General features: G+C 41.0%; 8 protein-coding genes across 9 annotated transcripts; all 8 read right to left on the bottom strand.

Moving 5' to 3' along the window:
- Window positions 1–180: 180 nt before the first annotated feature.
- LSM04_008679 (DnaJ domain) lies at window positions 181–1062 on the bottom strand (the record flags this gene model as incomplete). The annotated part of the gene is made up of 1 exon (XM_067335462.1): window positions 181–1062. The coding sequence occupies one exon, from the start codon at window positions 1060–1062 to the stop codon at window positions 181–183; it is 882 nt and encodes a 293-aa protein (XP_067195430.1).
- Window positions 1063–1986: 924 nt separating this feature from the next.
- On the bottom strand, window positions 1987–4143 carry LSM04_007124 (DEAD/DEAH box helicase domain; the record flags this gene model as incomplete). The annotated part of the gene is made up of 1 exon (XM_067335461.1): window positions 1987–4143. One exon carries the CDS (start codon window positions 4141–4143, stop codon window positions 1987–1989), a length of 2157 nt encoding a protein of 718 aa, XP_067195335.1.
- A 331-nt stretch (window positions 4144–4474) lies between these two features.
- LSM04_005666 (Alpha/beta hydrolase fold-1) lies at window positions 4475–5605 on the bottom strand (the record flags this gene model as incomplete). The annotated part of the gene is made up of 1 exon (XM_067335459.1): window positions 4475–5605. The coding sequence occupies one exon, from the start codon at window positions 5603–5605 to the stop codon at window positions 4475–4477; it is 1131 nt and encodes a 376-aa protein (XP_067195233.1).
- Window positions 5606–6655: 1050 nt separating this feature from the next.
- On the bottom strand, window positions 6656–7360 carry LSM04_006862 (Small GTPase; the record flags this gene model as incomplete). Its single annotated transcript, XM_067335458.1, has 1 exon — window positions 6656–7360. One exon carries the CDS (start codon window positions 7358–7360, stop codon window positions 6656–6658), a length of 705 nt encoding a protein of 234 aa, XP_067195317.1.
- Window positions 7361–8670: 1310 nt separating this feature from the next.
- Window positions 8671–9660, bottom strand: LSM04_000388 (Protein kinase domain; the record flags this gene model as incomplete). The annotated part of the gene is made up of 1 exon (XM_067335457.1): window positions 8671–9660. The coding sequence occupies one exon, from the start codon at window positions 9658–9660 to the stop codon at window positions 8671–8673; it is 990 nt and encodes a 329-aa protein (XP_067194934.1).
- A 461-nt stretch (window positions 9661–10121) lies between these two features.
- LSM04_007141 (Mitochondrial substrate/solute carrier) lies at window positions 10122–11048 on the bottom strand (the record flags this gene model as incomplete). The annotated part of the gene is made up of 1 exon (XM_067335456.1): window positions 10122–11048. The coding sequence occupies one exon, from the start codon at window positions 11046–11048 to the stop codon at window positions 10122–10124; it is 927 nt and encodes a 308-aa protein (XP_067195337.1).
- Window positions 11049–12525: 1477 nt separating this feature from the next.
- Window positions 12526–14328, bottom strand: LSM04_000185 (uncharacterized protein; the record flags this gene model as incomplete). 2 transcript variants are annotated; one of them, XM_067335454.1, is made up of 1 exon in its annotated part: window positions 12526–14328. In XM_067335454.1, the coding sequence occupies one exon, from the start codon at window positions 14326–14328 to the stop codon at window positions 12526–12528; it is 1803 nt and encodes a 600-aa protein (XP_067194919.1). The 2 variants fall into 2 exon arrangements, with proteins under 2 accessions (XP_067194919.1, XP_067194920.1); XM_067335455.1 differs by having other exon boundaries at window positions 12526–12948.
- Window positions 14329–15017: 689 nt separating this feature from the next.
- Window positions 15018–16799, bottom strand: LSM04_002055 (zinc finger protein; the record flags this gene model as incomplete). Its single annotated transcript, XM_067335453.1, has 1 exon — window positions 15018–16799. One exon carries the CDS (start codon window positions 16797–16799, stop codon window positions 15018–15020), a length of 1782 nt encoding a protein of 593 aa, XP_067195031.1.
- Window positions 16800–16930: the final 131 nt, after the last annotated feature.

The raw sequence follows: 16930 nt of genomic DNA, 5'->3' as shown, positions 1-16930 counted from the left end.
GATTTCTCTTCTTATTCCTCTTTGTTCAATTTCCCCCTTTTCTGTCACCCCAAAGAGTGGCTTCTCATTGATAAAAATAATCAAAAAGAAGAGGAACACCTCACATTCATCTTTTTGTTTATTATAATTTTTTTCTTTCTTTTGGGAGGGATGCGTGGGATGAAATTGACGTAAAATAAACTACTTTCTTTCCATTCCAATATCATGTAAATGAAAAAAGACCCTCCACGTTTTCGTCACAGAAGCACTAACAGATTCCTCTTTCGGTAAAGCGAGCACTCGCCGCGAACGTGGGATTTCACCGCCCCACTGAAGTGTCGTTTTCTTTGGTATAAGAACAGAAGAAATTCCAGAACCTGTACAATTATTATACTGATGCTGATTCGGCTGACTCAGATTCCGACCATACTGTTGTGGTTGTGGTCGTTGATTACGTGGTGGCTGTTGCGGTGGTGTTGCTGTTGGCATAGATGTTGCCATTGGTATTGGCGTTGGTGGGGCCACGTTTTTTCCGCTAGTTCCTGTTAGTGTTGGTGATCCCCTAATGTCGATGCTGCTGTGGTACTCCACGGCGGCGGCGGCGGGTGTTAATGTGCGTTGACTGGCGGAGAGCGGCGTGTGGAGTGAACGGGTGGAACTCGCCGCGGAGGAGACACGCCGCGTGGGGTTCAACGGCGGCGGCAGGTCTCTACGTGAATGTGGCCGCTGCACTGGCGATGTTTGTTGTTGTTGATATTGTTGGTATAATGATGATTGCAATGGCTGTTGGTGTTGGTGTTGTAATGGGTGTGGCAGTCGTGTGGGGTGCATGCGGGCGAGGTTTTCCTCCTCCTGCCGCTGCCGCATTCGCCGCATTTCGTTATATCCTAAATCATATAAATAACGCCGTGCGGGATCGCATAGCACATCATAGGCGTCCTTAACGGCACGGAAGTTAGCGGCATAACTCTCATCCGCCCGGTCTGGGTGGTACAATAGGGCTAAGTGCTTATACGCATCCCGCACCTCCCGCGCTGAGCAAGATGGGCTAAGGTTTAGTACAGCATAATAGTCCACTATCATGACCCACACCGTATATCAGGGAAGGAAACCGGGTTAAACTAAAAGAAAGAAAGAAAAACTATTTAAGAGAATACTTCCTTCACACAATACCCGAATACGGTGGTATATATGTTTTAAAGTTTCCTTTGTGTTTTGTTTTCCCTTTCCTTTTTTTTCTTTTTGAATCCCAAACCCCTAGGTCCTTCCTTCGATCTGTTTCTTTCTATTTCTTTTCCCCTCTCTGACCTTGTAATGGTATATATTTGTGGATGTATATAGGGAGGGAGATGGACGAGTGCGTAACGCTGACAGTACACCTGACTTTAGCCTCACACCACACAAGTCAGAAAGACACAAAGTCCAAAAAAAAAAAAAATAATCGTGGGCTCTAAAGATTTAATAGAAAGAAAAAGAAAAGAAAAAAAAGAAAACAAAGTTAACATCCCCAAGTCAGAAAAAAAAAGGAATACACTTTTTCATTTAACTGTTACAAGTACGAAATATAACCGCAGTTACCACTATCACCACCACAATCCCAAGAATAATTGAAAGGGGGGATAGGGGTGGGGAGTAAAAAGAAAAAAGAGAGTAAACAATGTCTCTCATAATTTTTATTGGGGTGTAATAAAATGGTATACATTGTGAATGTTTGTATTTTTATTCCGGTATCATATTACCTCCTAGTTTAAACGATTGGACAGAATTTATTTAAGGCCTCTTCACTCTTAGCTTCTCTCACTATCTATCTATCCTTCTTTGTTTCTTTCTTTGCTCGCTGATTCAGCGTACTTTTCTTCTTTCCTCTTTCAATCCTCTTAATTTCTTTCACTTCACTCAATCTTTCATATTATATATATATATATATATATATATAATATGCATAGAAAATTACGCACAAAGAAATAGAAAGAGAGAGAAAGAGAGAGATAGAAAAAAAGAGGACTTTTATTTCGTGGCACGGCGTACCTTCTTCGCCTCCTGACGTTCACGTGAACTAAGTAGCGCATTTTCAATAGCATCAACACCCATAATATTGTCTACCGTACGTTTATTCAACCGTCCTTGCCGCTCCTTCTTCACATAGTAACTGTCTTTCATCAGTTCATCCAATTCCGCCTGCCGCCATGCACGACTTCGCTCTCCACGGGACATTTTCGTCATCTTTAGTGCTTCCAGTTTTTCATTACGTTCTGTGCGGTGTTTTTTGGCAGCAGCCTCACACAAACTATCCTCCATTTCATCCCCATTATCGTCATTGTTATCTGTGGATCGTTTCCCATCACCTTGACGTTGTTGATCACGTTCTTGTGCCTCACGTTCGTGTTTCTCACGGATTCTCTGATTTACTTTCGCTAACACATCTAAGAGATCATCCTGTAAAGGTATCTTTAACACCTGCATGTGTTTAATCTCTCCACAATTTGGAACCTTGAAGAGTGCAAAACCATGTGTTAAATCTGTAAGATCAATAAGTTGAAGCTGAAATATATAACGGCATTCATGTTCCTTATAGGCACGAATAAAAGAGACAAATGCCTTAGCTGCCAAATCAAGTAATTTATAGTTTTCTTCATCTCGTACAGCATGACGTAACTTTAAAACAGATGGACTTTCACATAAATCTCCCATTACTTCTTTACGGGTTGTTTGTCCTAATCTACCACGAGACATTTCCCGTTCCTCATTTAATTTTTTACGTCTTTCTTTGCGAGTTAATTTTTGATCTCGTTGCGCTTGATGTAAAACTTTTTGTTTTTCATGTTGTGAACTCATAAGAGTTCGTTTGGCATTCATTTCTCCTACAATTTCTCTAGCGAGTTGAATACTATCTTTATTTTCATCATATGGATGTAATATAACATTCTGTAATTTCATAAAAGCAACATATTCTAACTCATGTGGCATTAAAAATACCAAACTCTCTCCCTGACGACCCATACGTGCCGTACGTCCAATTCGATGAATAAACGTTGATGGATCAACCGGTGGATCATATTGAACCACAACTCCCACTTCAGGAATATCTAATCCACGAGCAGCAACATCAGTGCAAATAAGAACACAACGACTTTGTTTTGTTACAGCACGATGTACCCGTTGACGTTTTTCAAGTTTCATTTGACCATGTAATGCAAATATATTTTCTGCATTCTCCTTTAACAACACATCAACAAGAGCTGCATGAAGCCAATCAACACTAGCACAAGTCATTACATACACAAGAACTTTTTGCTCACGACGTTCTTTGAGAAACATCAATAAACGATCAAGTTTTTCTGAAGCCTTTGTAAAAGCATAATAATTACGTAATAACTCTGGAATTTGAGGTTTATCAACGTTAGAGACAGCACTGTTAAGCGAACTCACACGAACGGTAACGGAGACTGGATTACGCATTCCTGCCCGTGCCAATTCTGCCAATTCCTTTGTCTGTGTAGCACTAAAAAGTCCCGTACGTCGTTGTTTTGGTAATCGTCTAAGAATAGCATCTAGTTTTGCTTTAAAGCCAAACTCGAGTAGTTTATCTGCCTCATCAAGAATGAGTAGTTCAAAGCTTGTAAAGTTAAACAAACTTGCATACTTGGAGGAGACGAGTAATTCATACAATCTCCCTGGTGTTCCAATTAACACATGACCCCCATTTTCGTTAAACATATCCACATCCACGGCAATATCTCTACCACCAATGTAGCACTGACACGCATACTTGGGAAACCCAGTAGTCGCTGCTGCACTGCCGGTATTATATCTCTGCGTAATAAACTGCAACATCTTCTTTGCGAGAAGATGCACCTGTTGCGCCAATTCCCGTGAGGGCAATACAATAACAGCCACCACGGCATTCGTGTGTTCTCGGCATGTCTCCACCACCCGCTCCCGCTGCATCATCTCCATACACGGCAAGAGATACGCCAATGTCTTTCCACTGCCGGTGATGGCCTCCACAACCACATCGTAATTGCCCAGCAGTAAAGGGACTGTGCGGGCCTGCACAGGGGCCATATAGCGATAACCAACACAATCGGAGAGATACGCCAGAGTGGCGGGGCGGAGTTTCACGCCTTTAATGTCCTTCCATTCACTGCTGCTCACACTACTCATCATTGTTAATGGAAACGCCCTGGATACGGGATGCATGTATGCAAGAAAAGCAGAAAAAAAAATAGAAACAAAGAGAAAAAGAGGGAACGAAAAAAAAAATTAAGGTATGATGTTAATTGGAGTAGGATATTCATGTCATAAAGAAAGAAAAAAGGCTAAAAGACGAAATGGAAAGGAAAAAAGCAAAAAACAAAAACCGAGAATTAAAAAAAAGATCATCATTCCGTCCGTAATAAGAGCGCAATGGATGGCTTTTCTTTTTTTTTTGTGTGTGTGTTTGTGGAATGAAAAAGAAATATCAAAAAAGTAACTCATTGGAAAACGTGCGTTATCATACGAATTCTGGTTCAGATTCAAAAACATCACGTATAAATCCATCTATAATGTCAGTATAACCATTAAGTAAAGGCATAGTATTATGCATACCATTAGCAAATTCAACAAACCTACGCAAAGCAGTCGATTTTGATGCCTTAGCATAAAGTTGTCGCATTTGTTGTGCTGGCACAATTTCATCCCTTAAACCGGAAAGAAAAAGCATAGGGGCCTTTACATCTTTTACCAAATCAATACTCCTCCATCCAATGCGAAGACACAAGGGTTTCAAATAATAGTGAAATAAACAAAAAAATAGGGAAGGGAATCTTGGAATAAAATGTTCACAAATGAGATGAGCTAAAGCCGAACTCATATCGCCAATAGAAGTAAAAGTATTCTCAACAATTACTCCAGCTATACGTCTTTCATTAATAGGTTGTGATGCCAAATGAATAGCCACAGCTCCACCTAAACTTGTTCCAAAGAGGAAAATTCGTTTTCGTGGAAACCGTGGATTATGCCAAACATATTCTAGACACGCTTGGGCGTCTAATTTTAAACCTTCTTCTGTCGGTTGAACAGAGTCACTATGACCATAACCACGATAATCCATCATAAGCACCGCACATGGAAGTCTTGAAGTAAGTAGTGCTGCAATAGGAATGCGATGTCCAACATTGCCAGCGTTTCCATGAAAATAAATAATAACATAGAGCGCATTTACTGTACAAGAACCTTCTGAAGGGGAAGAGCCCGAAGTATTACATCCAATTCCAACACCAGAAGTCAAACTGTAACTCCTTGAGTTTTCAGTTCCCAGTAATCTTCCCAATTGATCTTGTGACTGTTCTTGTTCTTGTTGTTGTTGTTGTTGTTGCAGTGGCTCATTTAAGGACCACATGAGAAACCCCCGCAATATAACACCATCGGATGTGCGTATATGCACTTTTTCAGAATTAGGTATTCCTTTATCGGCAGGGCTATCGCAGAAGAATCTACTATCCGTTGGTGTATCAGGACAATACAAAAGATGGTTCTGCTTTTCACGAAAGCAAAAACTAAGAAGTACCAAAAATACAGAGAAGCAACATACTGTAATAAATGCAATACAGCAAAAAGTGAACAATACATCTGAGAAACTCATATTTTCCTCGGGTAACTAGAGGGACACTAATAATGTACAAGAGAAGAGAGAATTAATGGGAAATTCTCTATCTTTCTCCCTATTTTTTCTTTCTTAACTTCTTCCTCTTTCACGCCGAGGCAAAGAGAGAGATGGAAAGAAAAAGAACACTACAGAGACTTCCACTAAACAAAACAAAAAAAATACTTCCCCTTTTTTTTAACAGAATCCTTTGTTATTATTTCTTATTTTTTTTTGTCACTTTCTTTCTTAATTTAAAATTCTGTATTCCCTTGAATGCTCTAACAATTTATAGCCCTGTGCTACATCAGTATGAACCGAAACAAGGGATAGGTGAAGAACAGAAAACAGAAAGTTACAAGAACACCAGAAAGGATATAATAAAGCAGAAAGTGCAAATATCACATCATAAAAAATAAAATGTAGTAAATCCCAGGCAAGAGAGTTGGAATTTAGCTCAAACTTTGAAGCAACACACGCGATCATGAAAATAATGACAACAATAATATAATATATATATAGAGAGAGACGGTAAGCATTCTTTCCTTTCGTTCATATACTTTCGCCTGCGTACGTGATACCCTTTTTTTCAAATGAAAAAAAAAACAAAAAAAGCACTGCGCATGATACTAATAACTTTCACTAGACTCTCAGCGTAAGTAATGGTGAAGAAAAAGAAAAATAAAGAAAAAAAAGTAAAAACTGACTATGCTACTTTTTTTCCCCACTTGGCACATAATTATTTCTTATCTTCCTTTATGTACATGTGGCTGATCACTCTTACCTTTATTTTCGTTATTTTCTCTTTTCTCTTTCATTTATTTTCATTTGCCTAGGGAATGAAAAAATAATTCTCTTGTACGGTTTACCACCTACTTTCTCTTTTTAGTGATTTTTTTTTGTGTTTTCACTATTACCTTCTTTTACTTCTCATTGTTCTCTCTCTCTCTCTCTCTCTCTCTCTCTCTCTCTCTCTCTCTCTCTCTCTTCTTCTTTCTTTCTCTTCTTTCTTTCTCTTTCTTTTCTTTTCGTTTTTGTTTTATTCACAAACTAGCATGGGCAACTGTCTTTCTTCTGTGGTGCCGGTTGGGCAAGATTGACGGACTGCGGCAGCACTACATCCTCCTCTGCGGTTGCCTTCTTCGCGAGAGCGGCGGCGGCCACGGCGAGAAACGCCTCCTCCACACCGACATTGTCCTTCGCCGAGGTCTCAAAGTACTGCATGCCTTCACCCGCCGCACTATTGGGACTGCCGTTGCTGTTATTGGTATTCACCCTGTCATCGTTATTATTATTATTATTATTATTATTATTATTATTATTATTATTATTCTGTGCCACACACCACGCCTGTGCGGTTTTACTTGCCACCTGTCTGCGATCGCCGAGATCGGTTTTATTCCCAATCAGCACACTGTCCCGTCTGCCTGCCTGAATGTTAAACTCCTCCAGCCATGATGAAATGTGTGCAAAGGACTCCTGCTGGGTAACGTCAAAGACGAGAATACACGCATCGGCCCCACGGTAGAAAGCAGATCCAAGTGATTGAAACCGTTCCTGACCGGCGGTGTCCCAAATTTGAAGGGTGACGAGCTGCCCGTTAATTTCCAACTCTTTTGTGAGAAAGTCCGCACCAATGGTGGCTTTATAGCGGCTGTCAAACTTCTTATTCACATATTGGTGCATAAGGGAGGTCTTACCAACCCCGCTGTCGCCAAGAATAATAATCTTCAGTAACTGACGCTTAGCGGACATGCTCAAGTTCGTAACTTGTATTGTAAATGGGGTGTGTTTTTATTCCTTTTCTTTTTTCTTTTTGTTTTGCTTTTTTATTACTTGTCGCCTAATCTTCGAGTTTCTTTCTTGTTTATTTTTCTAGATGTTCCTGTTTAGGTAAACAACAATTCTCAGTATAAAACACAACGTTGACAGTAGTAATGCAACTAGTAATATAGGGAAGAAAAAAAAAAGAAAGAGGAAAAAAAGTAATTTGTTCCTTTTCTCCCTTTCCAGGAAGAAATTTAGAGCATAATAATAGTGATAAAAGGAAAACAACAACAACAACCAAAAAAAAAGCACAGAAAATGACCAAAAACAAACAGAGAATTTGCAAATGAGAACAGTCTTCGGACGCATATACAAAGAAAGTATCATTACGTCTCGAAGAGGGAAAAAAAAAACACATCAAAATAAAACATGGCCACCAATTTCCATATTCCAGACCAGGCTTCCCTACAGAAGAAAAAAAAAGACAAGGCGATTGAGAAAAGTAGATACTTAGTAAGAATGAGGAACATCCTAGCTAGCCATTAGATGTATATATAGACATCCAATGATATATGTATTTTCTCTTTTTTTTTCTGCTGTTTGCCAATTTTTTTCCTTGCAATTTTAATAGTGACTCTTTTTTTTGTTTCTTCTCTCAACATCTTCTTTCCCAGTGAGGGATCACAAAGAGCCCTACCTCTCACAAGAACACAGACACACACACACAAAAAAAAAACAACACACGCAGGGAAAAACAAAAAAAGCGGAAATGCCATGATCAGATGAAACTAAGATAAAAAAATATCTTTCCTCAGACAATATATGCAACGGAATTCCAGGCAGGAGTAAAAAGTAAGTAGAACAGACAGAAATAAGTAAGGAAATAAAAACACATCTAATCATATGTAACTTCACAGAAAATTGGTGTGAAAGTCATCAACTCCGCTAAAAAGAAATAATAATTTCTCTATTTTTTCAATACTTCACACTGAAAAAAAAAAATAAAGAAATAATCAATAACAAGAAAAAAGTCAATTTAACTTGTTCTTGCTAGAATATTTTTTCTTATGTACGAAACAGAGTTAGAGATTTTTCTTCATGTACTGCAGCTGCACAATAAAAACACATAGTACTAATAATAATGAGGGAAATCAAAAGAAACACAGGCATAAAAACGCCAGCACTATATCATATAAAAATGACCAAAGTATATACATTGTGCTTCATTTTGAATCCCAGAAAAAAAAATAATAATAATAATTCATACCATACATAGAACAAAGACATATCCAGGAACACTAGAATCCACGGAATTCAGCCTGCTGTGCTGCAGTTAGTGGAGCTGCTCGATCTTCTTGACTCTCAGGATATCGCTCAAAGTTACTTGTATCACCGGGATTCTTCGCCTTAACAGAGATAGGAGCGGGATAATAACGTGCAAAAAGCTTTTCCCAGTTTGCTCCACGAAAGAAGGAATGATTCTTCACATCTGCTACACCGCCTTTTAGCGTACCCAGGCGCTTTGTGTGATCTGTTTGCAGCAATCCCTTCACAAGATCACGTGCACGGGCATCAAACCAGTTTGGAAATTTAAAGCGCCCCGAGAGAATCTTCTCGTACGTTCGGAACGGCGTGTCGTCGTAGAACGGCGGATACCCGGCGATGAATTCGTACAGCAGAATGCCCATGGTCCACCAGTCCACCGCCTTGCCGTGTCCCTTGCTCTGGATCACCTCCGGCGCGAGATACTCGGGGGTGCCGCAGAGCGTGAAGGTGCGCTCGGGCACTTTCTTTGCAAATCCAAAGTCCGTCACCTTCACATGCCCCTTTCCATCCAACAGCAGGTTCTCCGGCTTCAGGTCACGGTATATGATGTCTTTGGAGTGCAGGTATTCAAAGGCAAGCACAAGCTCCGCGTGGTAGAATTTGGCCACATCATTTGGGAAACGCCCGGCAGAACGAAGGCGTGTAAACATCTCCCCGCCTATCACAAACTCAAGTACAAGGTAAACGCGTCGCTCATCCTGAAATGAACAGAGCATGTTAACAATGAAGGGATGTGACAGCTCCATAAGAATCTGTTTTTCTTGATTTATATGCTGTACTTGCCTCATTTTTAGGATTTCGCGTTTCTTAAGACATTTTACTGCATAGTAATCACTTGTTCCTTTCAGTTTCGCGATGCGAACACGACCGAAGGAACCTGTTCCTAACGTGTCACCCATCTCGAGGTCTGACAGTTTCCATTTTGAGCTGTCCGGCTTTACAAAAGTGTATGCCTCAGACATGAGAGGGGTGCAGTGTTTTTGTGTCGTAGTTTCTTATGGTTGCTCTCGCCTTTAAGGGTGGAGCCAATGCCTTATAACGAGGGTCAAGATAACTTGGTAAAAAGAAGAAAAAAAAGTAAAGGAACACAATGAAGAGGGGGAAAAAGAAAAAAATTTCCCGTTAAGAGGTTTAAAGAAGCCTATGAAATCAAGTTTAGTAGCAGAAAAAAACAATATTTAACTGGAGGAATAACATGAAAAAAAAAAGACTCCTTCAATTTTAGATGTTTCCTGTAGTTTAAAGGGGGAAAAAAAGAACAAACAAGCAAACAAAAAAAAACATTTCACCAATATATCAACATCAAAACCAGCAATCATAAACAAAGCTGAGAAAACGAAAAGGCCTAAAAAAATGTACCGACCTTTACCTTACCAGAAGGGGGGAAATAACAAACACACGAAACGAAGTATCTTTTTAACTCCTAACTTGATTCAAGGTAGTTATAGAAAGCCATTGTAAGAGCTGCGTTTGGAGCTGCGTACGCAATCCTATTTCCCACTCCACGCCAAAGTGCACGAGGGCCTTCCTTTCGTGCAACAGCACAAAGTCCATCAATGATACCCTTATAGCGGTAGTTAAAACCATTTACGGCGGTAGGAATTCCATCCACTGATAACACTGTCTGCTGCACTTGCAGGCGTGTTTTTATGAATTCCAGTGGATTTGTAATTATAGATGCAGCTATATTGCCTAGACCTCCTGCACAAAGCGCAGACACAAAAGTTCCAAGAGAAAAATATTCAGAAAAAATATCCTTGAGAAATTCATAAAATACAAAGTATACTGCAGAATATGGTCCAAAAGAAGCTAGCGTTGACCAATAGCCCTTGTACAATCCACGTAGACCCTCATACTTTGCTATAGTTCGCAGAGCATCATAGCTTCCACGGTATCTTCCCGGCTGCGATGGAGGCTGTGACTGTAGACGCTCCTTCGCCACATCAATAGGAACCCAAAACACACAACTCACCGCCTCTGCAAGGAGTCCACATAAAAGGTGAAAAGACCACAGAGGTAGGATATTTAAAATAACAGGGTGGTTAGCTTCGCGCCGTTTCTGAATAAAACGATTGGACACTTTATATGTTGTCAAGTAGAGAGCTACACCGGGTGCAGAACCCAACGTGGCCACACCAACTCCACGGTAAAAACCAGCCATACCTTCACGACGCCAAATAGATCGCACAGCGTTTGAAAAGGTGGGGGTCGCTGAATTCTTTTGATTAATATTATTGGTCAGACGAGACTCGCCACAGAATCCTGTAAACACTACGGTTTTCATTGTGTCAAAAGGGTGACAAAATAAACGAGCCATCATACCCGCAACAGCAGCATGCAGGAGATCCATATTTTACTGCTTCTGTTTTTTTTTCTTTCCCTACAACGAACACCCCTCCCTAAGATGAAGAATGTAATAAAAAAGGAAATAAAAAATAAATAAACAAATAAATAAATGGAGTGCAATATATAAGGAGGAATCAAGAAGAGGAGATGGAGAAGGGGTGCAGGGGTGTAGCAATCCTCCACACAAACACTCTTCTCTCTCCCACCTACTCTCTATTAATATATAGGAAAAACTTTACTCAGTTAGAGCGATGATTAGTGAATAATCGGGCAAACAGAATCACGGTTACCCGCACATGTCGAGAAAAAAAACTTAACAATGGGCTGTTACTATTTTGAATATCCTTTATCTCTTCTTTTTTTTCTTGTTGTTCTTTCTGTTTCACTTTTCTTTGTTTGTCTTTTTTTCTTTTTTTTTTTTTTTGAGATTGTTCATTTTTTCTTTTCTCTCCTCTTCTTTCGACCTCAAACCTGTTTAAGGTGACGCCCTCTTCTCTCTTCCTCTGTTGACTTGTTTGTATATATATATACGTGGCTCAAGTATGTCTATGTGAACACAATTATCCCCTTACTCCCACTTGCCCGAAGCCCGAAATGAGTGACTTCATAGGATCAATATGCATGAGAGGGCGACAAAAAAAAAAGAAAACGAAAAAAAAAAGAAACGGGTAGTCTGAATATATATAAAGAAGAACCCCAGGAGCGCAAGGAGATATTGCGAGAGGGAAGTGGTACATGGATTGCGCACATGGTTGTAGAAAAGAGAACGAATCATCACTCCTAGTATCTCAAAATCAGTAACAGCAAAAGTTCCAGTATACCCATAATGATATCATTACCACCACCACTGTCACCGCTTTTCCTCTTGAAAAGTGTTTCCCTTGCTTCTCCTACTATCAATCCCATAAAGCCATCGCCACCACCAATAGATACATGTGTAGATACACCAAAAAAGGACATACCACAAGAAAAAAAAAGATCAAAAAACACCCACTTTAGACCTTGTCCATACCTTCTCTCTTCAACCAACTTTAGAAAACTCGCGAGGTAAAACAACAACAAAAAAAAAAGCGACATTCCCGTCCCTCATCGCCAGTTGCAAAGGAGGTAAACAAAGAAAAGGAAGAAAATAAGATGCAACATCACCCTTCAGTACCAAAAAATCGGATTGCTTAGAGTTCACCAAACTCACTCTTTTTCATATTTTAACTCCCTTTGTTTCTAATAAATCCTCTTCTTTTATTTCCTTCCAAAGGTTTGATTGCGTGTCTAGATTTTTTTTTATGAGTCGGAATGGAGGTTACGTCAACTTGCAAGTGAAACTAATTTCCACAAAGCAGGTGGTACAAAAATAATAATAAAAGAGCTTATGCGGTCCTGAAATTAGCGAATTTCTTCTTCTCATTGAAGTGTTTTTTCTTTGTTTTTCGACTCATTCTATTTCGTTTTTTTTTATATTCTGAAAAGATCAGACCAAGATCCTAACGTCGTTGTTGTTGTTGTTGCGGCTGCTGCTGCTGCTGCGAAAAAAGTATTTGTGCGTTAGGAGGGAATCCGGTAGCCCCCATGGCGTACTGAGTTGTCCCATCTGCAGAACGATACAACATCATCGGTTGTTGCCCTTGACCAGGCATGAAACCAGCAACGTAGTGGCCAGGCATAGTTTGTTGGGCATAATAGGGTGTCCCTTGAGCACTGCTCATGAAGATTGGCATTGGGTGAGGCATACCAGGATGGCGATGCTGTGGTTGTGGTTGCATAATCTTCTGTTGTAATTGCTGAGGAGGTACTTTTTGCATAGTCACTCCCCATGGAATAGGTATTGGCTGTTGTTGTGGCATATGCTGTGGAGGTGGAGCTGAGGAAACCTGTGGAGTTGTACGTTGCCCAGACACTGGAATCATTGGTGGAGTTCCAGTGAGTGATGCAGGACCACCGATTGCTGAAGCTCCTGAAACTAGCCCATGTGGTGGGATTTGTTGTTGTTGTTGTTGTTGTTGTTGTTGCTGCTGCTGCTGCTGTTGCTGCTGCTGTTGTACCTGTGTTTGCGGTACCGAAGACTGTGACTGTGCTTGGGGTTGTGACCGTGTCAAGTTCTGTGCCACCTGTAGAATAAGTTGCGATTCAAGTGTTGTAGCATCGATGGGTTTGCCTTTTGTTGTTTCCTGAGCAGGCTGTTTATTTTTATTTTGTTCTCTACGAAGGAACTCCTCTACCTCTTTTGCATCCCATGTCCGAGGTTGACTTCCCGATGATGGTTTAGAGGGCTGAGAAGCAGGTGCGGTGGAAGGTGTAGACATCGTTGTCAAAGGAGTTGTTGTCTTTATTTGAACATTCGAAGAAGCTATCATACCGGAATGCATAGGAGCTTGTGACGAAGCCACAACCACATTTGGTGCATTTATGTTGACTGTACCAGTTGTCGTTGTCGTCGCTGTTGCCCCTCCCACCGTTTTTGATGTTACTGTGGATGTCCCTGTAATTCCAGAAGCACGTTGAACGTCCATATTGTTCCACACAACATTACCAGTTGTGGGCAGCATTGAAGCAAATGACCATTGTTCCTTTGAAGATGGAGAAGGCGTCACTCCTGATGCCGTCGTTGGTAATAAAGAAAGATCATCAAACGTTGATGGAGAGCTCGTAGGGAATACCGCAGAAGCCTTGCTGCCTGAGTCTGTTCCAGAAAAGAATCGAGACTTTGTAACCTTTGTTGTACCATCATCGCACATAGCAATACTTGTCATCAAACGTTCTATTTCTTCATCATCCTTTGCTTTATTTTCCACCTTTGCAGCAGCTTGTGCCAACTGCTCTTTAGCTTCCTCCTTAGCCTCTTCCCTAGCTAAAGCCTCACTTTTCTCCTGCTCTTTCGCCATAGTTTCCTGTAACGCCTGCTTCTTTATCGCATTGCGCTCCAGCTCATACTTATACCCTTCCTCGAAGGCCTCCTGATCCTTATTGCCGCGCCATCCACGGGTAGGTGGGGCGAAGCGGTCATTTCCTCCTCCTCCTCCTCCTCCTCCTCCGGCGCCGCCCCGCCGTCCGCCCGCCCCGCTGCTGCCGCTCTTCCCGCCGCTGCCATCGGCCGCCGCCGCCACCCCTCCCGTCACCTTCCGGCCGGCGGGTTCTCCGCGCGGGGGGTCGACCGGCGCCACCTCCGCGAGCGGCTCCGTCTCGATGATTTCGAACTTTTGCAGCATCCCGGCCGCGAGGGTGTAGTCCTGCGGCTTGGGCGCCAGCGACAGCAGCTGCGATTTTGTGTAGCGGATCTTGTTGCTCATCCCTGCTTCAACCGCCGCTCTTTCACTTTCTCTTGAAAAGTTAATATGCCCCTGGTTCCCTCCTCCCTGGGTCTTACGGATGTCTCACAAAGTGGTGCGGGGGAAGACGAAAGAAAGAAAACAATAAACAGGGGGGAAAAAATGAGAACAGACCCTCACCTGCGTGTATGGTCCAAAAGAAATAGACAGTAATGAGCCTGGATGTCCACTAATAGTGACCACTCAAAGCTGCCTTATCCTACTCGGGAAATTTAAAAGTAAAATAACCAGATTCAAAAGCGAATCAAAAACCGAAAACCAACGCCTCTATGACGCTAAAATAAAAATAAAAAAAAACAAAGTAAGAAGAAAAAAAAAACCGTTGTTGTGCTAGTTCTGTTGATACTGTGGAAATTACGAGTGAGCTTGGAACAAAGAAATTAGGGAAGATAAAAAGACGAAGAAAAAAAAGGGAAAAAGAAAATCTGAGAATCACTTTAACAGTGAAAAAAAAAAAATAATAATAACGACTTTTCAAATAAAAAGAAAAGCAACCCAATAAAAAAAACGGGGGGAGAAAAAGAAAGCAAACGACAAAGTGAGAAAAAAACAAACCAAGAGAAATACATCCCTTCAGTTATTCTTAAGGTGATTTTGCAATAAAATCGCATTATCGAACTCCTTATTATTATTTTTTTTTCTATCATTTTTCACAGCTCAATTGGACACTCAGCAGTCCCCAATTGATCACCATGTACCACGTTACCAACAGCCATTTCAGTCTCCTTTTCATCTATATGGTGTGTCTCCAATACTTCTTGAAAACAAGAGGTTTGAAAGTTATTTTTCTCCTCCTCCTCCTCCTTAGTGTCGTCACTATCATCCTCGACAAGAACATCGCCAGCACCACCTGCATGACGATTAGGTACCCAACGGAATGAGAACGTCATTGCTCCACATCCCTCTTTTGTTTCAATAACATCACCTCTGTCATTTTTGGTACTTTCTGTTGTGCGTGTACTCATTAATCGTAAGTGAAGAGGGCAACTATCTCCTGTTTCTTGCAAGTAACGCCATAACACGGTATCCACCACTACATCCCGTGGACGAAGTTCTGCATCACACAAAGGGCAGTTCCAGTAAGAACCTTTATGGCAGCTAAGCAAGAATGATTGACAGTCAAAACATTGAAGATGTTTGCAGGAAATTCCACGAATAGGGATATTCATTCGTTTTTGTAAAATAGGACATTTACTAGTAATAACTGGATCATCTATTTCCACCTCACCCATAAGACCATCCTCATCTTCAACTGCAGTTCGGTACAATTCATAAATCCCAGCATCACGTGCATCCTGTAGAGAACTAAGTGGTTTTACAAGATTACTTATAATATCATCTACAGATAATGGTTGAACAATCATTAGTGCCACCAAGCTAAAAAATTCTCTTGAAAATACATTTATCTGTATCCTCTGAGAAGGACCATTTCGATTAAGAAATTGTGTAATATCTAAAGGAAGAAAAGTTTTCGCGACTTCTACACGACGTTCTGGCCAAGAACGTTTCCAAGGTGTCATGACACATTGATCATTCACATAAACAGCAATATCTTTTGCTGTAGGCCAACGTGTTGGTATTGCTGGATTACGAAAAGGTGCTAGTTGTACTCGGAGTCGCCTGGATACCACAGCATCCATGTATTGCACAGGAATTTCAAAAACTATAGGAATGCTACCAAATCTAAGTTGAAACCGAGTCACTACATTTAGTACACGAGTAAACGGAGAGCTTGATTCATTCATTAATGCAACTTCATCCTTTGTTACAGATGTCAAAAGTGAGGATGGTCCTGTAAAATTTTCATCTAATGAAACACGTATTGAGCTATTAATACTTAATTGTGTTCCAAAACGATGTCCTTGTTTCTGTGCTACACCTAGAATTCCAAAACTATTTGTCGGGGTATAGGATTTTGATGTTTGTACTGTTGGTAGTCCTGCAGTTAATTTTTCTGCGTTTGCAGAAAGCATAACTCGTGGGGAATGAACTCTCTCAATCGCACCTGTTGCCAGGATTTCTTCTGAAAGAGGATATCTTCGCTTCATTTCTAATAACCTTAGTGAAGTAGCTACTGCCTCTGCTAACTCTTGTTTCCGCCCCTTCACCGCCAATTTATCAGCCATTCTTAACTCACCATGACTCTCCAGAATAGCTCGCAACTCCATCACTAATTTATGCAGATCTTTCGCAAGAAAATAATCATGTACCTTTCCCTCCAACATCACACGTTGAAATTCACTCTTACTGATGGTGTTTGGAAGTACACGCTCGTATAGCTGTGTCCACTCCTCTTGTGTGAGACCACCACGGCGTCCGCTATCATCGGTGCACTCCTCAAACGGCACACTCCCACGGGAGAGGCGGCGCCGCAGCAATGGACCCTCAGGACCCTCAGGACTACGTGAACGGCCCCGCCGTTGTCCATTCATTTAGCATACAGTCCCCTTCCAATAAATAAATAAATGAGAATTAGCGTAAGCAATAGAAGAGACCACAAGGGAAAGGTTCGCCTTGGATAACAAGAAAATGGGTCAAAAGGAGTGGGGGAAATGAAAAGAAA

Source organism: Trypanosoma melophagium, assembly GCF_022059095.1.
Source record: "Trypanosoma melophagium isolate St. Kilda chromosome Unknown ctg1segment0, whole genome shotgun sequence".
NCBI classification, from domain to species: domain Eukaryota; phylum Euglenozoa; class Kinetoplastea; order Trypanosomatida; family Trypanosomatidae; genus Trypanosoma; species Trypanosoma melophagium.
This window is presented reverse-complemented; position numbering and strand designations above follow the sequence as displayed.